Source organism: Salmo salar, chromosome 09, assembly GCF_965601325.2.
Source record: "Salmo salar chromosome 09, fSalSal1, whole genome shotgun sequence".
NCBI lineage: Eukaryota > Metazoa > Chordata > Actinopteri > Salmoniformes > Salmonidae > Salmo > Salmo salar.
Genome location: NC_138299.1, coordinates 86,187,213 through 86,204,167, shown reverse-complemented (window position 1 = coordinate 86,204,167; position 16,955 = coordinate 86,187,213). Strand labels below are relative to the sequence as shown.

The 16,955-nt window shown below is 50.0% G+C and overlaps 1 protein-coding gene across 1 annotated transcript in view; it reads right to left on the bottom strand.

Annotated features, from left to right (window-relative positions):
* Positions 1 to 13,419: 13,419 nt before the first annotated feature.
* Positions 13,420 to 16,955, bottom strand: part of fgfrl1a (fibroblast growth factor receptor like 1a) — a 92,974-nt gene continuing 89,438 nt past the window's right edge. Inside the window, exon 7 of the mRNA XM_082956007.1 lies at positions 13,420 to 16,690. Coding sequence (XP_082812133.1) covers positions 16,287 to 16,690 — 404 coding nt within the window. The 3' untranslated portion in view covers positions 13,420 to 16,286. The remainder of the gene's footprint in view (positions 16,691 to 16,955) is intronic.

The window sequence follows — 16,955 nt, the reverse complement described above, 5'->3', positions numbered from 1 at the left end:
TAGCACATGTACTTGTGTTTAATGATCCCTATTCCCATGTGTCAATTGTGTGTACTTAAGAGTTATTTGTTTCTAATCTCCTAATATGTGTTATATACCCTCATGTCTGCTCCGGCTATCTGTGGCCTGTCCCTCTAGGCTGTCTGTGGCGTGTCCCTCTTGGCTGTCTGTGGCCTGTCCCTCTAGTCTAGGCTGTCTGTGGCCTGTCCCTCTTGGCTGTCTGTGGCCTGTCCCTCTAGGCTGTCTGTGGCCTGTCCCTCTTAGCTGTCTGGGGCCTGTCCCTCTTGGCTGTCTGTGGCCTGTCCCTCTAGTCTAGGCTGTCTGTGGCCTGTCCCTCTAGTCTAGGCTGTCTGTGGCCTGTCCCTCTTGGCTGTCTGTGGCCTGTCCCTCTAGGCTGTCTGTGGCCTGTCCATCTTGGCTGTCTGTGGCCTGTCCCTCTAGTCAAGGCTGTCTGTGGCCTGTCCCTCTTGGCTGTCTGTGGCCTGTCCCTCTAGGCTGTCTGTGGCCTGTCCCTCTAGGCTGTCTGTGGCCTGTCCCTCTAGGCTGTCTGTGGCCTGTCCCTCTAGTCTAGGCTGTCTGTGGCCTGTCCCTCTAGTCTAGGCTGTCTGTGGCCTGTCCCTCTAGTCTAGGCTGTCTGTGGCCTGTCCCTCTTGGCTGTCTGTGGGCTGTCCCTCTTGGCTGTCTGTGGCCTGTCCCTCTTGGCTGTCTGTGGCCTGTCCCTCTTGGCTGTCTGTGGCCTGTCCCTCTAGTCTAGGCTGTCTGTGGCCTGTCCCTCTTGGCTGTCTGTGGCCTGTCCCTCTAGGCTGTCTGTGGCCTGTCCCTCTAGGCTGTCTGTGGCCTGTCCCTCTTGGCTGTCTGTGGCCTGTCCCTCTAGTCTAGGCTGTCTGTGGCCTGTCCCTCTAGTCTAGGCTGTCTGTGGCCTGTCCCTCTTGGCTGTCTGTGGCCTGTCCCTCTTGGCTGTCTGTGGCCTGTCCCTCTAGGCTGTCTGTGACCTGTCCCTCTTGGCTGTCTGTGGCCTGTCCCTCTAGGCTGTCTGTGGCCTGTCCCTCTTGGCTGTCTGTGGCCTGTCCCTCTAGTCTAGGCTGTCTGTGGCCTGTCCCTCTTGGCTGTCTGTGGCCTGTCCCTCTAGGCTGTCTGTGGCCTGTCCGTCTTGGCTGTCTGTGGCCTGTCCCTCTAGTCTAGGCTGTCTGTGGCCTGTCCCTCTTGGCTGTCTGTGGCCTGTCCCTCTAGGCTGTCTGTGGCCTGTCCCTCTAGGCTGTCTGTGGCCTGTCCCTCTAGGCTGTCTGTGGCCTGTCCCTCTTGGCTGTCTGTGGCCTGTCCCTCTTAGCTGTCTGTGGCCTGTCCCTCTTGGCTGTCTGTGGCCTGTCCCTCTAGTCTAGGCTGTCTGTGGCCTGTCCCTCTAGTCTAGGCTGTCTGTGGCCTGTCCCTCTTGGCTGTCTGTGGCCTGTCCCTCTTGGCTGTCTGTGGCCTGTCCCTCTAGGCTGTCTGTGGCCTGTCCCTCTAGGCTGTCTGTGGCCTGTCCCTCTTGGCTGTCTGTGGCCTGTCCTCTAGTCTAGGCTGTCTGTGGCCTGTCCCTCTTGGCTGTCTGTGGCCTGTCCCTCTAGGCTGTCTGTGGCCTGTCCGTCTTGGCTGTCTGTGGCCTATCCCTCTAGTCTAGGCTGTCTGTGGCCTGTCCCTCTTGGCTGTCTGTGGCCTGTCTCTCTAGGCTGTCTGTGGCCTGTCCCTCTAGGCTGTCTGTGGCCTGTCCCTCTAGGCTGTCTGTGGCCTGTCCCTCTTGGCTGTCTGTGGCCTGTCCCTCTAATCTAGGCTGTCTGTGGCCTGTCCCTCTAGTCTAGGCTGTCTGTGGCCTGTCCCTCTTGGCTGTCTGTGGCCTGTCCCTCTAGGCTGTCTGTGGCCTGTCCCTCTAGGCTGTCTGTGGCCTGTCCCTCTTGGCTGTCTGTGGCCTGTCCCTCTAGTCTAGGCTGTCTGTGGCCTGTCCCTCTAGTCTAGGCTGTCTGTGGCCTGTCCCTCTTGGTTGTCTGTGGCCTGTCCCTCTAGGCTGTCTGTGGCCTGTCCCTCTTAGCTGTCTGTGGCCTGTCCCTCTTGGCTGTCTGTGGCCTGTCCCTCTAGTCTAGGCTGTCTGTGGCCTGTCCCTCTAGTCTAGGCTGTTTGTGGCCTGTCCCTCTTGGCTGTCTGTGGCCTGTCCCTCTAGGCTGTCTGTGGCCTGTCCCTCTTGGCTGTCTGTGGCCTGTCCCTCTAGTCTAGGCTGTCTGTGGCCTGTCCCTCTTGGCTGTCTGTGGCCTGTCCCTCTAGGCTGTCTGTGGCCTGTCCCTCTAGTCTAGACTGTCTGTGGCCTGTCCCTCTTGGCTGTCTGTGGCCTGTCCCTCTAGGCTGTCTGTGGCCTGTCCCTCTAGGCTGTCTGTGGCCTGTCCCTCTAGGCTGTCTGTGGCCTGTCCCTCTTGGCTGTCTGTGGCCTGTCCCTCTAGTCTAGGCTGTCTGTGGCCTGTCCCTCTAGTCTAGGCTGTCTGTGGCCTGTCCCTCTTGGCTGTCTGTGGCCTGTCCCTCTAGGCTGTCTGTGGCCTGTCCCTCTAGTCTAGGCTGTCTGTGGCCTGTCCCTCTTGGCTGTCTGTGGCCTGTCCCTCTAGTCTAGGCTGTCTGTGGCCTGTTCCTCTTGGCTGTCTGTGGCCTGTCCCTCTAGTCTAGGCTGTCTGTGGCCTGTCCCTCTTGGCTGTCTGTGGCCTGTCCCTCTAGGCTGTCTGTGGCCTGTCCCTCTTAGCTGTCTGTGGCCTGTCCCTCTTGGCTGTCTGTGGCCTGTCCCTCTAGTCTAGGCTGTCTGTGGCCTGTCCCTCTAGTCTAGGCTGTCTGTGGCCTGTCCCTCTTGGCTGTCTGTGGCCTGTCACTCTAGGGTGTCTGTGGCCTGTCCCTCTAGGCTGTCTGTGGCCTGTCCCTCTTGGCTGTCTGTGGCCTGTCCCTCTAGGCTGTCTGTGGCCTGTCCCTCTAGTCTAGTCTGTCTGTGGCCTGTCCCTCTTGGCTGTCTGTGGCCTGTCCCTCTAGTCTAGGCTGTCTGTGGCCTGTCCCTCTTGGCTGTCTGTGGCCTGTCCCTCTAGTCTAGGCTGTCTGTGGCCTGTCCCTCTTGGCTGTCTGTGGCCTGTCCCTCTAGGCTGTCTGTGGCCTGTCCCTCTTAGCTGTCTGTGGCCTGTCCCTCTTGGCTGTCTGTGGCCTGTCCCTCTAGTCTAGGCTGTCTGTGGCCTGTCCCTCTAGTCTAGGCTGTCTGTGGCCTGTCCCTCTTGGCTGTCTGTGGCCTGTCCCTCTAGGCTGTCTGTGGCCTGTCCCTCTAGGCTGTCTGTGGCCTGTCCTTCTAGGCTGTCTGTGGCCTGTCCCTCTTGGCTGTCTGTGGCCTGTCCCTCTAGTCTAGGCTGTCTGTGGCCTGTCCCTCTAGTCTAGGCTGTCTGTGGCCTGTCCCTCTAGTCTAGGCTGTCTGTGGCCTGTCCCTCTTGGCTGTCTGTGGCCTGTCACTCTAGGCTGTCTGTGGCCTGTCCCTCTAGGCTGTCTGTGGCCTGTCCCTCTTGGCTGTCTGTGGCCTGTCCCTCTAGGCTGTCTGTGGCCTGTCCCTCTAGTCTAGGCTGTCTGTGGCCTGTCCCTCTTGGCTGTCTGTGGCCTGTCCCTCTAGTCTAGGCTGTCTGTGGCCTGTCCCTCTTGGCTGTCTGTGGCCTGTCCCTCTAGTCTAGGCTGTCTGTGGCCTGTCCCTCTTGGCTGTCTGTGGCCTGTCCCTCTAGGCTGTCTGTGGCCTGTCCCTCTTAGCTGTCTGTGGCCTGTCCCTCTTGGCTGTCTGTGGCCTGTCCCTCTAGTCTAGGCTGTCTGTGGCCTGTCCCTCTAGTCTAGGCTGTCTGTGGCCTGTCCCTCTTGGCTGTCTGTGGCCTGTCCCTCTTGGCTGTCTGTGGCCTGTCCCTCTAGGCTGTCTGTGGCCTGTCCCTCTTGGCTGTCTGTGGCCTGTCCCTCTAGTCTAGGCTGTCTGTGGCCTGTCCCTCTAGTCTAGGCTGTCTGTGGCCTGTCCCTCTAGTCTAGGCTGTCTGTGGCCTGTCCCTCTTGGCTGTCTGTGGCCTGTCCCTCTTGGCTGTCTGTGGCCTGTCCCTCTTGGCTGTCTGTGGCCTGTCCCTCTAGTCTAGGCTGTCTGTGGCCTGTCCCTCTTGGCTGTCTGTGGCCTGTCCCTCTAGGCTGTCTGTGGCCTGTCCCTCTAGGCTGTCTGTGGCCTTTCCCTCTTAGCTGTCTGTGGCCTGTCCCTCTTGGCTGTCTGTGGCCTGTCCCTCTAGTCTAGGCTGTCTGTGGCCTGTCCCTCTAGTCTAGGCTGTCTGTGGCCTGTCCCTCTTGGCTGTCTGTGGCCTGTCCCTCTTGGCTGTCTGTGGCCTGTCCCTCTAGGCTGTCTGTGACCTGTCCCTCTTGGCTGTCTGTGGCCTGTCCCTCTAGGCTGTCTGTGGCCTGTCCCTCTTGGCTGTCTGTGGCCTGTCCTCTAGTCTAGGCTGTCTGTGGCCTGTCCCTCTTGGCTGTCTGTGGCCTGTCCCTCTAGGCTGTCTGTGGCCTGTCCGTCTTGGCTGTCTGTGGCCTGTCCCTCTAGTCTAAGCTGTCTGTGGCCTGTCCCTCTTGGCTGTCTGTGGCCTGTCCCTCTAGGCTGTCTGTGGCCTGTCCCTCTAGGCTGTCTGTGGCCTGTCCCTCTAGGCTGTCTGTGGCCTGTCCCTCTTGGCTGTCTGTGGCCTGTCCCTCTAGTCTAGGCTGTCTGTGGCCTGTCCCTCTTGGCTGTCTGTGGCCTGTCCCTCTAGGCTGTCTGTGGCCTGTCCCTCTAGTCTAGACTGTCTGTGGCCTGTCCCTCTTGGCTGTCTGTGGCCTGTCCCTCTAGGCTGTCTGTGGCCTGTCCCTCTAGGCTGTCTGTGGCCTGTCCCTCTAGGCTGTCTGTGGCCTGTCCCTCTTGGCTGTCTGTGGCCTGTCCCTCTAGTCTAGGCTGTCTGTGGCCTGTCCCTCTAGTCTAGGCTGTCTGTGGCCTGTCCCTCTTGGCTGTCTGTGGCCTGTCCCTCTAGGCTGTCTGTGGCCTTTCCCTCTTGGCTGTCTGTGGCCTGTCCCTCTAGGCTGTCTGTGGCCTGTCCCTCTAGTCTAGGCTGTCTGTGGCCTGTCCCTCTTGGCTGTCTGTGGCCTGTCCCTCTAGTCTAGGCTGTCTGTGGCCTGTCCCTCTTGGCTGTCTGTGGCCTGTCCCTCTAGTCTAGGCTGTCTGTGGCCTGTCCCTCTTGGCTGTCTGTGGCCTGTCCCTCTAGGCTGTCTGTGGCCTGTCCCTCTAGTCTAGGCTGTCTGTGGCCTGTCCCTCTTGGCTGTCTGTGGCCTGTCCCTCTAGGCTGTCTGTGGCCTGTCCCTCTTGGCTGTCTGTGGCCTGTCCCTCTAGTCTAGGCTGTCTGTGGCCTGTCCCTCTAGTCTAGGCTGTCTGTGGCCTGTCCCTCTTGGCTGTCTGTGGCCTGTCCTTCTAGGCTGTCTGTGGCCTGTCCCTCTTGGCTGTCTGTGGCCTGTCCCTCTAGTCTAGGCTGTCTGTGGCCTGTCCCTCTTGGCTGTCTGTGGCCTGTCCCTCTAGGCTGTCTGTGGCCTGTCCCTCTAGGCTGTCTGTGGCCTGTCCCTCTTGGCTGTCTGTGGCCTGTCCCTCTTGGCTGTCTGTGGCCTGTCCCTCTTGGCTGTCTGTGGCCTGTCCCTCTAGTCTAGGCTGTCTGTGGCCTGTCCCTCTTGGCTGTCTGTGGCCTGTCTCTCTAGGCTGTCTGTGGCCTGTCCCTCTAGGCTGTCTGTGGCCTATCCCTCTTGGCTGTCAATCAAATCAAATGTATTTTTATATAGCCCTTCGTACATCAGCTGATATTCTCAAAGTGCTGTACAGAAACCCAGCCTAAAACCCCAAACAGCAAGCAAAGCATGTGAAAGAAGCACGGTGGCTAGGAAAAACTCCCTAGGAAAAACTCCCTAGAAAGGCCAAAAACCTAGGAAGAAACCTAGAGAGGAACCAGGCTATGAGGGGTGGCCAGTCCTCTTCTGGCTGTGCAGGGTGGATATTATGACAGAACATGGTCAAGATGTTAAAATGTTCATAAATGACCAGCATGGTCAAATAATAATAATCATAGTAGTTGTCGAGGGTGCAACAAGCACGTCCGGTGAACAGGTCAGGGTTCCATAGCCGCAGGCAGAACAGTTGAAACTGGAGCAGCAGCACGGCCAGGTGGACTGGGGACAGCAAGAAGTCATCATACCAGGTAGTCCTGCGGCATGGTCCTAGGGCTCAGGTCCTCCGAGAGAAAGACAGAAAGAGAGAAAGAGAGAATTAGAGAGAGCATATTTAAATACACACAGGACACCGGATAAGACAAGAGAAATACTCCAGATGTAACAGACTGACCCTAGCCCCCCGACACATAAACTACTGCAGCATAAATACTGGAGGCTGAGACAGGAGGGATCAGAAGACACTGTGGCCCCATCCGATGATACCCCCGGACAGGGCCAAACAGGCAGGATATAACCCCACCCACTTTGCCAAAGCACAGCCCCCACACCACTAGAGGGTTGTCTCCAACCACCAACTTACCGTCCTAAGACAAGGCCGAGTATAGCCCACAACGATCTCCGCCATGGCACAACCCAAGGGGGGGGCGCCAACCCAGACAGGAAGACCACGTCAGTGACTCAACCCACTCAAGTGACACACCCCTCCCATGGACGGCATGGAAGAACACCAGTAGGCCAGTGACTCAGTCCCTGTAAAAGGGTTAGAGGCAGAGAATCCCAGTGGAAAGAGGGGAACCGGCAAGGCAGAGACAGCAAGGGCGGTTCGTTGCTCCAGCCTTTCCGTTCACCTTACATTTTACATTTTTACATTTTAGTCATTTAGCAGACGCTCTTATCCAGAGCGACTTACAAATTGGTGCATTCACCTATAATATCCAGTGGAACAACCACTTTACAATAGTGCATCTAAATCTTTTAAGGGGGGGGTTAGAAGGATTACTTTATCCTATCCCAGGTATTCCTTGAAGAGGTGGGGTTTCAGGTGTCTCCGGAAGGTGGTGATTGACTCCGCTGTCCTGGCGTCGTGAGGGAGCTTGTTCCACCATTGGGGTGCCAGAGCAGCGAACAGTTTTGACTGGGCTGAGCGGGAACTGTGCTTCCTCAGAGGTAGGGAGGCGAGCAGGCCAGAGGTGGATGAACGGAGTGCCCTTGTTTGGGTGTAGGGCCTGATCAGAGCCTGAAGGTACGGAGGTGCCGTTCCCCTCACAGCTCCGTAGGCAAGCACCATGGTCTTGTAGCGGATGCGAGCTTCGACTGGAAGCCAGTGGAGAGAGCGGAGGAGCGGGGTGACGTGAGAGAACTTGGGAAGGTTGAACACCAGACGGGCTGCGGCGTTCTGGATGAGTTGTAGGGGTTTAATGGCACAGGCAGGGAGCCCAGCCAACAGCGAGTTGCAGTAATCCAGACGGGAGATGACAAGTGCCTGGATTAGGACCTGCGCCGCTTCCTGTGTGAGGCAGGGTCGTACTCTGCGAATGTTGTAGAGCATGAACCTACAGGATCGGGTCACCGCCTTGATGTTGGTGGAGAACGACAGGGTGTTGTCCAGGGTCACGCCAAGGCTCTTAGCACTCTGGGAGGAGGACACAAGGGAGTTGTCAACCGTGATGGCGAGATCATGGAACGGGCAGTCCTTCCCCGGGAGGAAGAGCAGCTCCGTCTTGCCGAGGTTCAGCTTGAGGTGGTGATCCGTCATCCACACTGATATGTCTGCCAGACATGCAGAGATGCGATTCGCCACCTGGTTGTCAGAAGGGGGAAAGGAGAAGATTAATTGTGTGTCGTCTGCATAGCAATGATATGAGAGACCATGTGAGGATATGACAGAGCCAAGTGACTTGGTGTATAGCGAGAATAGGAGTGGGCCAAGAACAGAGCCCTGGGGGACACCAGTGGTGAGAGCACGTGGTGCGGAGACAGATTCTCGCCACGCCACCTGGTAGGAGCGACCTGTCAGGTAGGACGCAATCCAAGCGTGCGCGGTGCCGGAGATGCCCAGCTCGGAGAGGGTGGAGAGGAGGATCTGATGGTTCACGGTATCAAAGGCAGCAGATAGGTCTAGAAGGATGAGAGCAGAGGAGAGAGAGTTAGCTTTAGCAGTGCGGAGAGCCTCCGTGACACAGAGAAGAGCAGTCTCAGTTGAATGCCCAGTCTTGAAACCTGACTGATTAGGATCAAGAAGGTCATTCTGAGAGAGATAGCAAGAGAGCTGGCCAAGCACGGCGCGTCCTGGGCCAGACTATACTTAATCATAGAACCTACTGAAGAGATAAGTCTTCAGTAAAGACTTAAAGGTTGAGACTGAGTCTGCGTCTCTCACATTGGTAGGCAGACCATTCCATAAAAATGGAGCTCTATAGGAGAAAGCCCTACCTCCAGCCGTTTGCTTAGAAATTCTAGGGACAATTAGGAGGCCTGCGTCTTGTGACCGTAGCGTACGTGTAGGTATGTACGGCAGGACCAAATCGGAAAGATAGGTAGGAGCAAGCCCATGTAATGCTTTGTAGGTTAGCAGTAAAACCTTGAAATCAGCCCTTGCCTTAACAGGAAGCCAGTGTAGGGAGGCTAGCACTGGAGTAATATGATCAAATTTTTTGGTTCTAGTCAGGATTCTAGCAGCCGTATTTAGCACTAACTGAAGTTTATTTAGTGCTTTATCCGGGTAGCCGGAAAGTAGAGCATTGCAGTAGTCCAGCCTAGAAGTAACAAAAGCATGGATTAATTTTTCTGCGTCATTTTTGGACAGAACATTTCTGATTTTTGCAATGTTACGTAGATGGAAAAAAGCTGTCCTTGAAACAGTCTTGATATGTTCTTCAAAAGAGAGATCAGGGTCCAGAGTAACGCCGAGGTCCTTCACAGTTTTATTTGAGACGACTGTACAACCATCCAGATTAATTGTCAGATTCAACAGAAGATCTCTTTGTTTCTTGGGACCTAGAACAAGCATCTCTGTTTTGTCCGAGTTTAAAAGTAGAAAGGATGGACTGTCATTTCTGTCTATGGCCTGTCCCTCTAGGCTGTCTGTGGCCTGTCCCTCTTGGCTGTCTGTGGCCTGTCCCTCTAGACTATTTGTTGATGACTGATTTTATGATGTTCTCTATTATTTTTTATATAATACAAGTCACTTGACATGCATGCATGAATTGTACACATAAACAGCACTATTCATTGCACAGCTTCATATAAAACACAAATTGCAAAGATTAACTACCATTTTAATGACGTTGATAAAATGATTAAAATGTTTCCATGTGACAAAAATCATATTGAACCTAAAAGACAATAGACTGTACAAGATTGTCTATAGAAAGTTGACCAATAATGTTTTGAATATCTGAATGGCACATATAAATATTTTACACTTGATACATATTTGCTACATAGCTTACACTGTAACTATAAGACAAAATGTCATCCACTGATGAGGTGCTATTTTATTTTTTACATAATGCCCAATTGTAAAGAAAAAAAAAGAATTATTGTTTATGAAAATAAATTAAAGTACACATTTATATACAGTACCAGTCAAATGTTTGAACACACCTACTCATTTAAGGGTTATTTATTTGTACTATTTTCTACATTGTAGAACAATAGTGAAGACATCAAAACTATTAAATAACACATATGGAATCATGTAGTAACCAAAAAAATGTTAAACAAATATAAATATATTTTATATTTGAAATTCTTCAAAGAAGCAAACCTTTGCCTTGATGACAGCTTTGCACACACTTGGCATTCTCTCAACCAGCTTCATGGGGTAGTCCCCTGGAATGCATTTCAATTAACAGGTGTGCCTTGTTAAAAGTACATTTTTGCTTTTGAGCCAATCAGTTGTGTTGTGACAAGTATTGTTGGTATACAGAAGATAGCCCTATTTGGTAAAAGACCAAGTCCATATTACAGCAAGAACAGCTCAAATAAGCAAAGAGAAATGACAGTCCATCATTACTTTAAGACATGAAGGTCAGTCAATATGGAACATTTTAAGAACTTTTAAAGTTTCTTCAAGTGCAGTCGCAAAAACCATCAAACGCTATGATGAAACTGGCACTCATGAGGACCGCCACAGGAAAAGAAGACCCAGAGTTACCTCTGCTGCAGAGAATAAGTTCATTAGCAGAAATTGTAGCCCCAAAAAAATGCTTCACAGAGTTCAAGTAACAGACACATCTCAACATCAACTGTTCAGAGGAGACTGCGTGAATCAGTTCTTCATTGTCAAATTGCTGCAAAGAAACCACTGCTAAAGGACACCAATACGAAGAAGAGACTTGCTTGCGCCAAGAAATATGAGCAAAGGGGCCTCCCGAGTGGCGCAGCGGTCTAAGGCACTGTATCGCAGTGCTAGCTGTGCCACTAGAGATTCTGGGTTCGAGTCCAGGTTCTTTTGCTGCCTGCCGTGACCCGGAGACTCATGGGGAGGCGCACAATTGGCCCAGCGTCGTCCGGGTCAGGGAAGGGTTTGGCCCGGCAGGGATGTCCTGGTCCCATCGCGCACTAGCGACTCCTGTGGCGGGCCGGGCCCAGTGCACGCTGACACGGTCGCCAGGTGTACGGTGTTTCCTCAGACACATTGGTGCAGCCGGCTTCCGGGTTAAGTGGGCATTGTGTCAAGAAGCAGTGTGGTTTGGTTGGGTTGTGTTTCGGAGGACGCACGGCTCTTGACCTTTGCCTCACCCGAGTCCGTATGGGAGTTGCAGCGATGAGACAAGACTGTAAATACCAATTGGATACCACAAAATTGGGTAGAAAAAAGGGGTAAATGGACATTAGACGATTGGAAATATGTCCTTTGGTCTGATGAGTCCAAATTTGAGATTTTTGGTTCTAACAGCCGTGTCTTTGTGAGACGCAGAGTAGGTGAACGGATGATCTCTGCATGTGTGGTTCCCACCGTGAAGCATGGAGGAGGTGGTGTGGTGTTGCTTTGCTGGTGACACTGTTGGTGATTAATTTAGAATTCAAGGCACACTTAACCAGCATGGCTACCACAGCAGCATTCCATAGCGATACACCATCCCATCTGGTTTGTGCTTAGTGGGACTATCATTTGTTTTTCAACAGGACAATGACCCAACACACCTCCAGGCTGTGTAAGGGCTAATTGACCAAGAAGGAGAGTGATGGAGTGCTGCATCAGATGACCTGGTTTCCACAATCACCAGACCTCAACCCAATTGAGATGGTTTGGGATGAGTTGGACTGCAGAGTGATGGAAAAGCAGCCAACAAGTTCTCAAAAGTGTTGGAAAAGCATTCCAGGGGAAGCTGGTTGAGAGACTGCCAAGAGTGTGCAAAGCTGTCATCAAGGCAAAGGGTGGCTACTTCGAAGAATCTAAAATATATTTTGACTTGTTTAACACTCTTTTGGTTACTACATGATTTCATATGTGTTATATATAGTTTGATATTCTAAAAAGTAGAAAATAGTAAACATTTAGAAAAACCCTTGAATGAGTAGGTGTGTCCAAACTTTTGACTTTTGATATACTGTGTGTGTGTGTGTGTGTGTGTGTGTGTGTGTGTGTGTGTGTGTGTGTGTGTGTGTGTGTGTGTGTGTGTGTGTGTGTGTGTGTGTGTGTGTGTGTGTGTGTGTGTGTGTGTGTGTGTGTGTGTGTGTGTGTGTGTGTGTATATATATATATATATATATATATATATATATAAAAGTAACAAGTATTTGCCCCCTTTCTGATTTTCTCTATTTTTGCATATTTTCAATACTGATTCAGATTTCAAAACCTAATAGGGAACCTGAGTTTACAAATACCCCAAAAATTTAAAATTATTTTATCTATTTAACAAAGTATTGCAACACTCAATTTTTTATTTAACTAAGTAAGTCAGTTAAGAACAATTTCTTATTTACAATGACGGCCTACCGGGGAACAGTGGGCTAACTGCCTTGTGCTGGGGCAGAACGACAGATTTTTACCTTGTCAGCTCGGGGATTCGATCCAGCAACCTTTCGGTGACTGGCCCAACGCTCTAACCAGCAGGCTACCTGCCTCCCCAAATTCACCTGTGTGGAAAATGAATTGCCCCCTTACACTTAATAACTGGTTGTGTGACCTTTAGCTGCAATGACTGCCACCAAATGCTTCCTGTAGTTGTTGATCAATCTCTCATATCGCTGTGGAGGAAGTTTGGCCAGCTCTAGCATGCAGAACTGCTTTAACTCAGCAACATTGACGGGTTTTCAAGCATGAACTGCTCGTTTCAAGTCCTGCGACAACATCTCAATTGGGATTTGTCTGGACTTTGACTAGGCTATTCAAAAACTTCAAATTTGTTGCTTTTAAACCATTTTCATGTACACTTGATTGTGGTTGGTTTTCGCCGGATATAATGAAACCCATCTCGTCCAAAAAGTTGATTCAAGTTTGCCAAAAAGCCCCTGGATGATCATCAAGACTCTTGGACAAATGTTCTATGGACAGATAAGTCAAAAGTATAATTTCGTGAATGACATGGGTCCCATTATGCCTGGCGAAAACCAAACACTGCATTCCACAGTAAGAACCTTATACCAACAGCCAAGCATGGTGGTGGTAGTGTGATAGTTTGGGATGCTTTGCTGCCACAGGGCCTGGATTGACGGTAAGGCAAGTACCTTAATATAAGGAACCGTCAATTCTGCTCTGCATCAGAGAATTCTACAGGTGAATGTCAGGCCATTCGTCTGTGAGCTGAAGCGCAGCTGGGTCATGCAGCAAGACAATGATTCAAAACACACAATCAAATCTACATGAAAATGGCAAAAAAAGGTTTTAAATGGCCTAGTCAAAGTCCAGACCTAATCCCAAATTGAGATGTTGTCGCAGGACTTGAAACGAGCAGCTGATGCTTCAAAATCCAGAAATGTCGCTAAGTTTATGCAGTTCTGAATGGAAGAGTGGGCTAACATTCCTCCACAGCGACGTGACAGACTGATCAACTACTACAGGAAGCATTTGGTTGGAGTCATTGCAGCTAAAGGTGGCACAACCAGTGTAAGGGGGCAATTACTTTTTCACACAGGGGCATTGGGTGTTGCATAACTTTGTTTATGAAATAAATGAAATAACTAAGTCATTGTTGTGTTATTTGTTCACTCAGGTTTCCTTTATCTAATATGAGGTTTTGGATGAAGATCTGATAACATTCAGTATCAAAAATATGCAAAAGTAGAGAAAATTAGAAAGGGGGATAAACCTTTTCACAGAACTATATGCATTCGGAAGGTATTCAAACCCCTTGACTTTTTCCACATTTTGTTATGTTACAGCCTTATTCTACAATGGATTAAATAAATGTTTTCCCTCATCAATCTACACACAATAACCCATAATGACAAAGCAAAAACAGGTTTTTAGAAATGTTTGCAAATTTATTAAATACAAAACACAGAAATACCTTATTTACATAAGTGTTCAGATCCTTTGATGAGACTCTAAATTGAGCTCAGGTGCATCCTGTTTCCATTGACCATCCTTGAGATGTTTCTACAACTTGATTGGAGTCCACCTGTGGTAAATTCAATTGATTGGACATGATTTGGAAAGGCACACACCTGTCTATATAAGGTCCCACAGTTGACAGTGCATGTCAAAGCAAAAACCAAGCCATGAGTTCGAATAAATTCTCCGTAGAGCTCCGAGACAGGATTGTGTCAAGGCACAGATCTGGGGAAGGGTACCAAAAAATGTCTGCATCATTGAAGGTCCCCAAGAACACATTGGCCTCCATCATTCTTAAATGGAAGAAGTTTGGAACCACCAAGATTATTCCTAGAGATGGCCGCCCGGCCAAACTGAGCAAACAGGGGAGAAGGGCCTTAGTCAGGGTGGTGACCAAGAACCTGATGGTCACTCTGACAGAGCTCCAGAGTTCCTCTGTGGAGATGGGATAACCTTCCAGAAGGACAACCATCTCTGCAGCATTCCACCAATCAGGCCTTTATGGTAGTGGCCAGACAGAAACCACTCCTCAGTAAAAGGCACATGACAGCCTGCTTGGAGTTTGCCAAAAGGCACTTAAAGGACTCTCAGACCATGAGAAACAAGATTCTCTGGTCTGATGAAACCAAGATTGAACTCTTTAGCCTGAATCCCAAGTGTTTGGAGGAAACCTGATACCATCCCTACTGTGAAGCACGGTGATGGCAGCACCATGCTGTGGGGATGTTTTTCAGCGGCAGGGTCTGGGAGACTAGTCAGGATCGAGGGAAAGATGAACGGAGCAAAGTACAGAGAGATCCTTGATGAAAACCTGCTCCAGAGCGCTCAGGACCTCAGACTGGGGCGAAGGTTTACCTTCCAACAGGGCAACAAACCTAAGCACACAGCCAGCCAGAGCCCAGACTTGAACATCTCTGGAGAGACCTGAAAATAGCTGTGCAGCAACGCTCCCCATTAAACCTGGCAGAGTTTGAGAGGATCTGCAGAGAAGAATGGGAGAAACTCCTCAAATACAGGTGTGCCAAGCTTGTAGCATCACACCCAAGAACACTCAAGGCTGTAATCGCTGCCAAAGGTGCTTCAACAAAATACTGAGTAAAGGGTCTGAATACTTATGTAAATGTTATACGTGCAAAAATGTCTAAACCTGTTTTTGATTTGTCATTATGGCGTATTGTCCGTAGATTGAGGGGGAAAACTATTTAATCCATTTTAGAAAAATGCTGTAATGTAACAAATTGTGGAAAAAGTCAAGGGGTCTGAATACTTTCAGAATGCACTGTGTGTAAATATATATATATTTTTGAGTCTAGACAATTACTTGGAATTTCAATTTGTAGGTCAATTCAACAGGAGATATTCCATGATTCTAGATTCCCCCCAAAAAGCTGAAAGCAATAGATGAACTATAACACTACTTTGATCAACATACTTGGAATAAGTGCATGAATTCTTAATCTGGCAGTCCATTAGCTTTGACACAACAAATACTGGGGTAAAACACAGAACAACTGAACAATCAGTTTGAGGACACTTTTCACAGACAATGCAGCAATCATACTGTATTTTGGTTTTTGGGAAGCTTTCCGTTTCTCTTCTCAAAGCTTGAAAAGGGTTCCATTACATAAGCAGTCAAAGACATATTCCACAGTTTCATATAGTGGTCAGAGTTATACCCTATACACACCCAAAGAACAAGAGACAAAAAGAAAGATGGCCACCTGAGAATTCAAAAGTTGAACAAGTCCTTTTGTGATTGGGTGCCCCTGCGGTTTGGATCAACCCAACAGTACCACTGACCTGTAAAACCCAAGTAATAATGAGAAGAACACAGTATTGTATGTTTTGCTGTAATTCTGAATATTTCAGTATCTAGGTTCTTTTTTAGGATAGTGACAATATGATCGGCCTTAGGAATTATAACGTTCTTTACACGATTTCATACCATTTCCTATTACCCATAAATAATTTTCCATTCACGTACACATACAACAGACAAAAGACTGTAATGCTTTGCAGGTCCTTTTCCTTGAACAAAACCTTTTTGAGAAACAAAATACATGCAATCTTTGTTGACTCAATCCCGCTGTGTCTCTGCTGGTTGACCTGCTTCTGACCTTCTCAGGATGTGAAGGCACATTTGGATTCTGATTCAATCCAACGGCAATCCATAAAATCTGTGAACATTTTACATTGCACCATATTCCTTTTGGTGCTTGCTGAGGCTGTGCATCTGACAAAAATGTGGAGCTAATATACATAATCCTCTTGGACCCTTCCACAGTCACTGCACATGAAGGCCAGAGAGGAGATGGGGTGTTGCAGGAAATGCTGCTATTTTCCTACAGAGTAAAGACTCTCAAATGAGACAGAGCTAACTCTATACATTCACTCATTTCAGTCACTGTGAGTTTGTGCAGATTGAACCAGACTAGAGAAACCAAATGTTGCCATCTCTCTGCAGAGTGTGGTTCTGTGTGAAATATTGCTCCATTTGGACTCACATTAGTTCATGTGGGATTCCTGAACGGCATTCCCATGTCCCTTATTCTGTACCTCATGGAGGGTGCTATCTATCCTGACTGTGTCCATGTTCCCCAGGGCCTTGGTTCAGTACAGTACAGTATTTAGCAGTAAGAGGGTTTGTGTGCGGCACCCCAGCTCACACTGTTTGGCTGGGTCTTTAGGAGGAAAGCAGGACTGGGCGTGTGGAGGGGAGGTGGTGGGAGCTGACACAACACTGCAGACATGAGGGCCTGTCGGGACAGTGGCAGCTAACATTGGTAGTGGATATGCTGGTGTTGGTGCACTTTTCCATCCATGTGTGAGTGGGTGTGTGTGTGGATGTCTGTGTAGATCTTTGGGTAGACCTTAGGTACCGCCAGACCGCTGCCTCCCTGGGCCAGGAGGAGCTGCTGCTGCTGGGTCATGTAGTAGCTCAGGCAGTCTTTGTCCCCGCTGGGGGGGCAGGCTGGTACCCGGGGGGGCGGGCGCTGTGAGGCGGTCAGAGCCTGGGTGGTGACCACACCTCCAGAGGAGCAGTGGCGTTTGGACTGACAGAACCACAGCAGGACAGTACCCAAGATGAACACCAACCCGGCTGGGAGGCCGATGATCACAGGCCAGGGCAGGCTGGGGGAGGTAGCCGTGGGGATGGGAGTGTGGTGAGGCTTTGGGTCTGGAGGGGAGAGAAGAGGAAATATGGGGAGTTATGAGCAGCTTGGTCAAAAGTCACTATTAAAACCTGATGGAGAATACATACAGTAGAAAATATAACCATTATTAAAACAACTTCAGTTTAACAGTTGTGGATGATGGGTGCATCACATGTTGTTTGGTTGTGAATGTGACAGGATGTTATATGGTTGTAACAGGGAGTTATGGTTAAACAGGGTGTTATAATATGGTTGTAACAGGATGTTATGGTTAAACAGGGTGTTAAA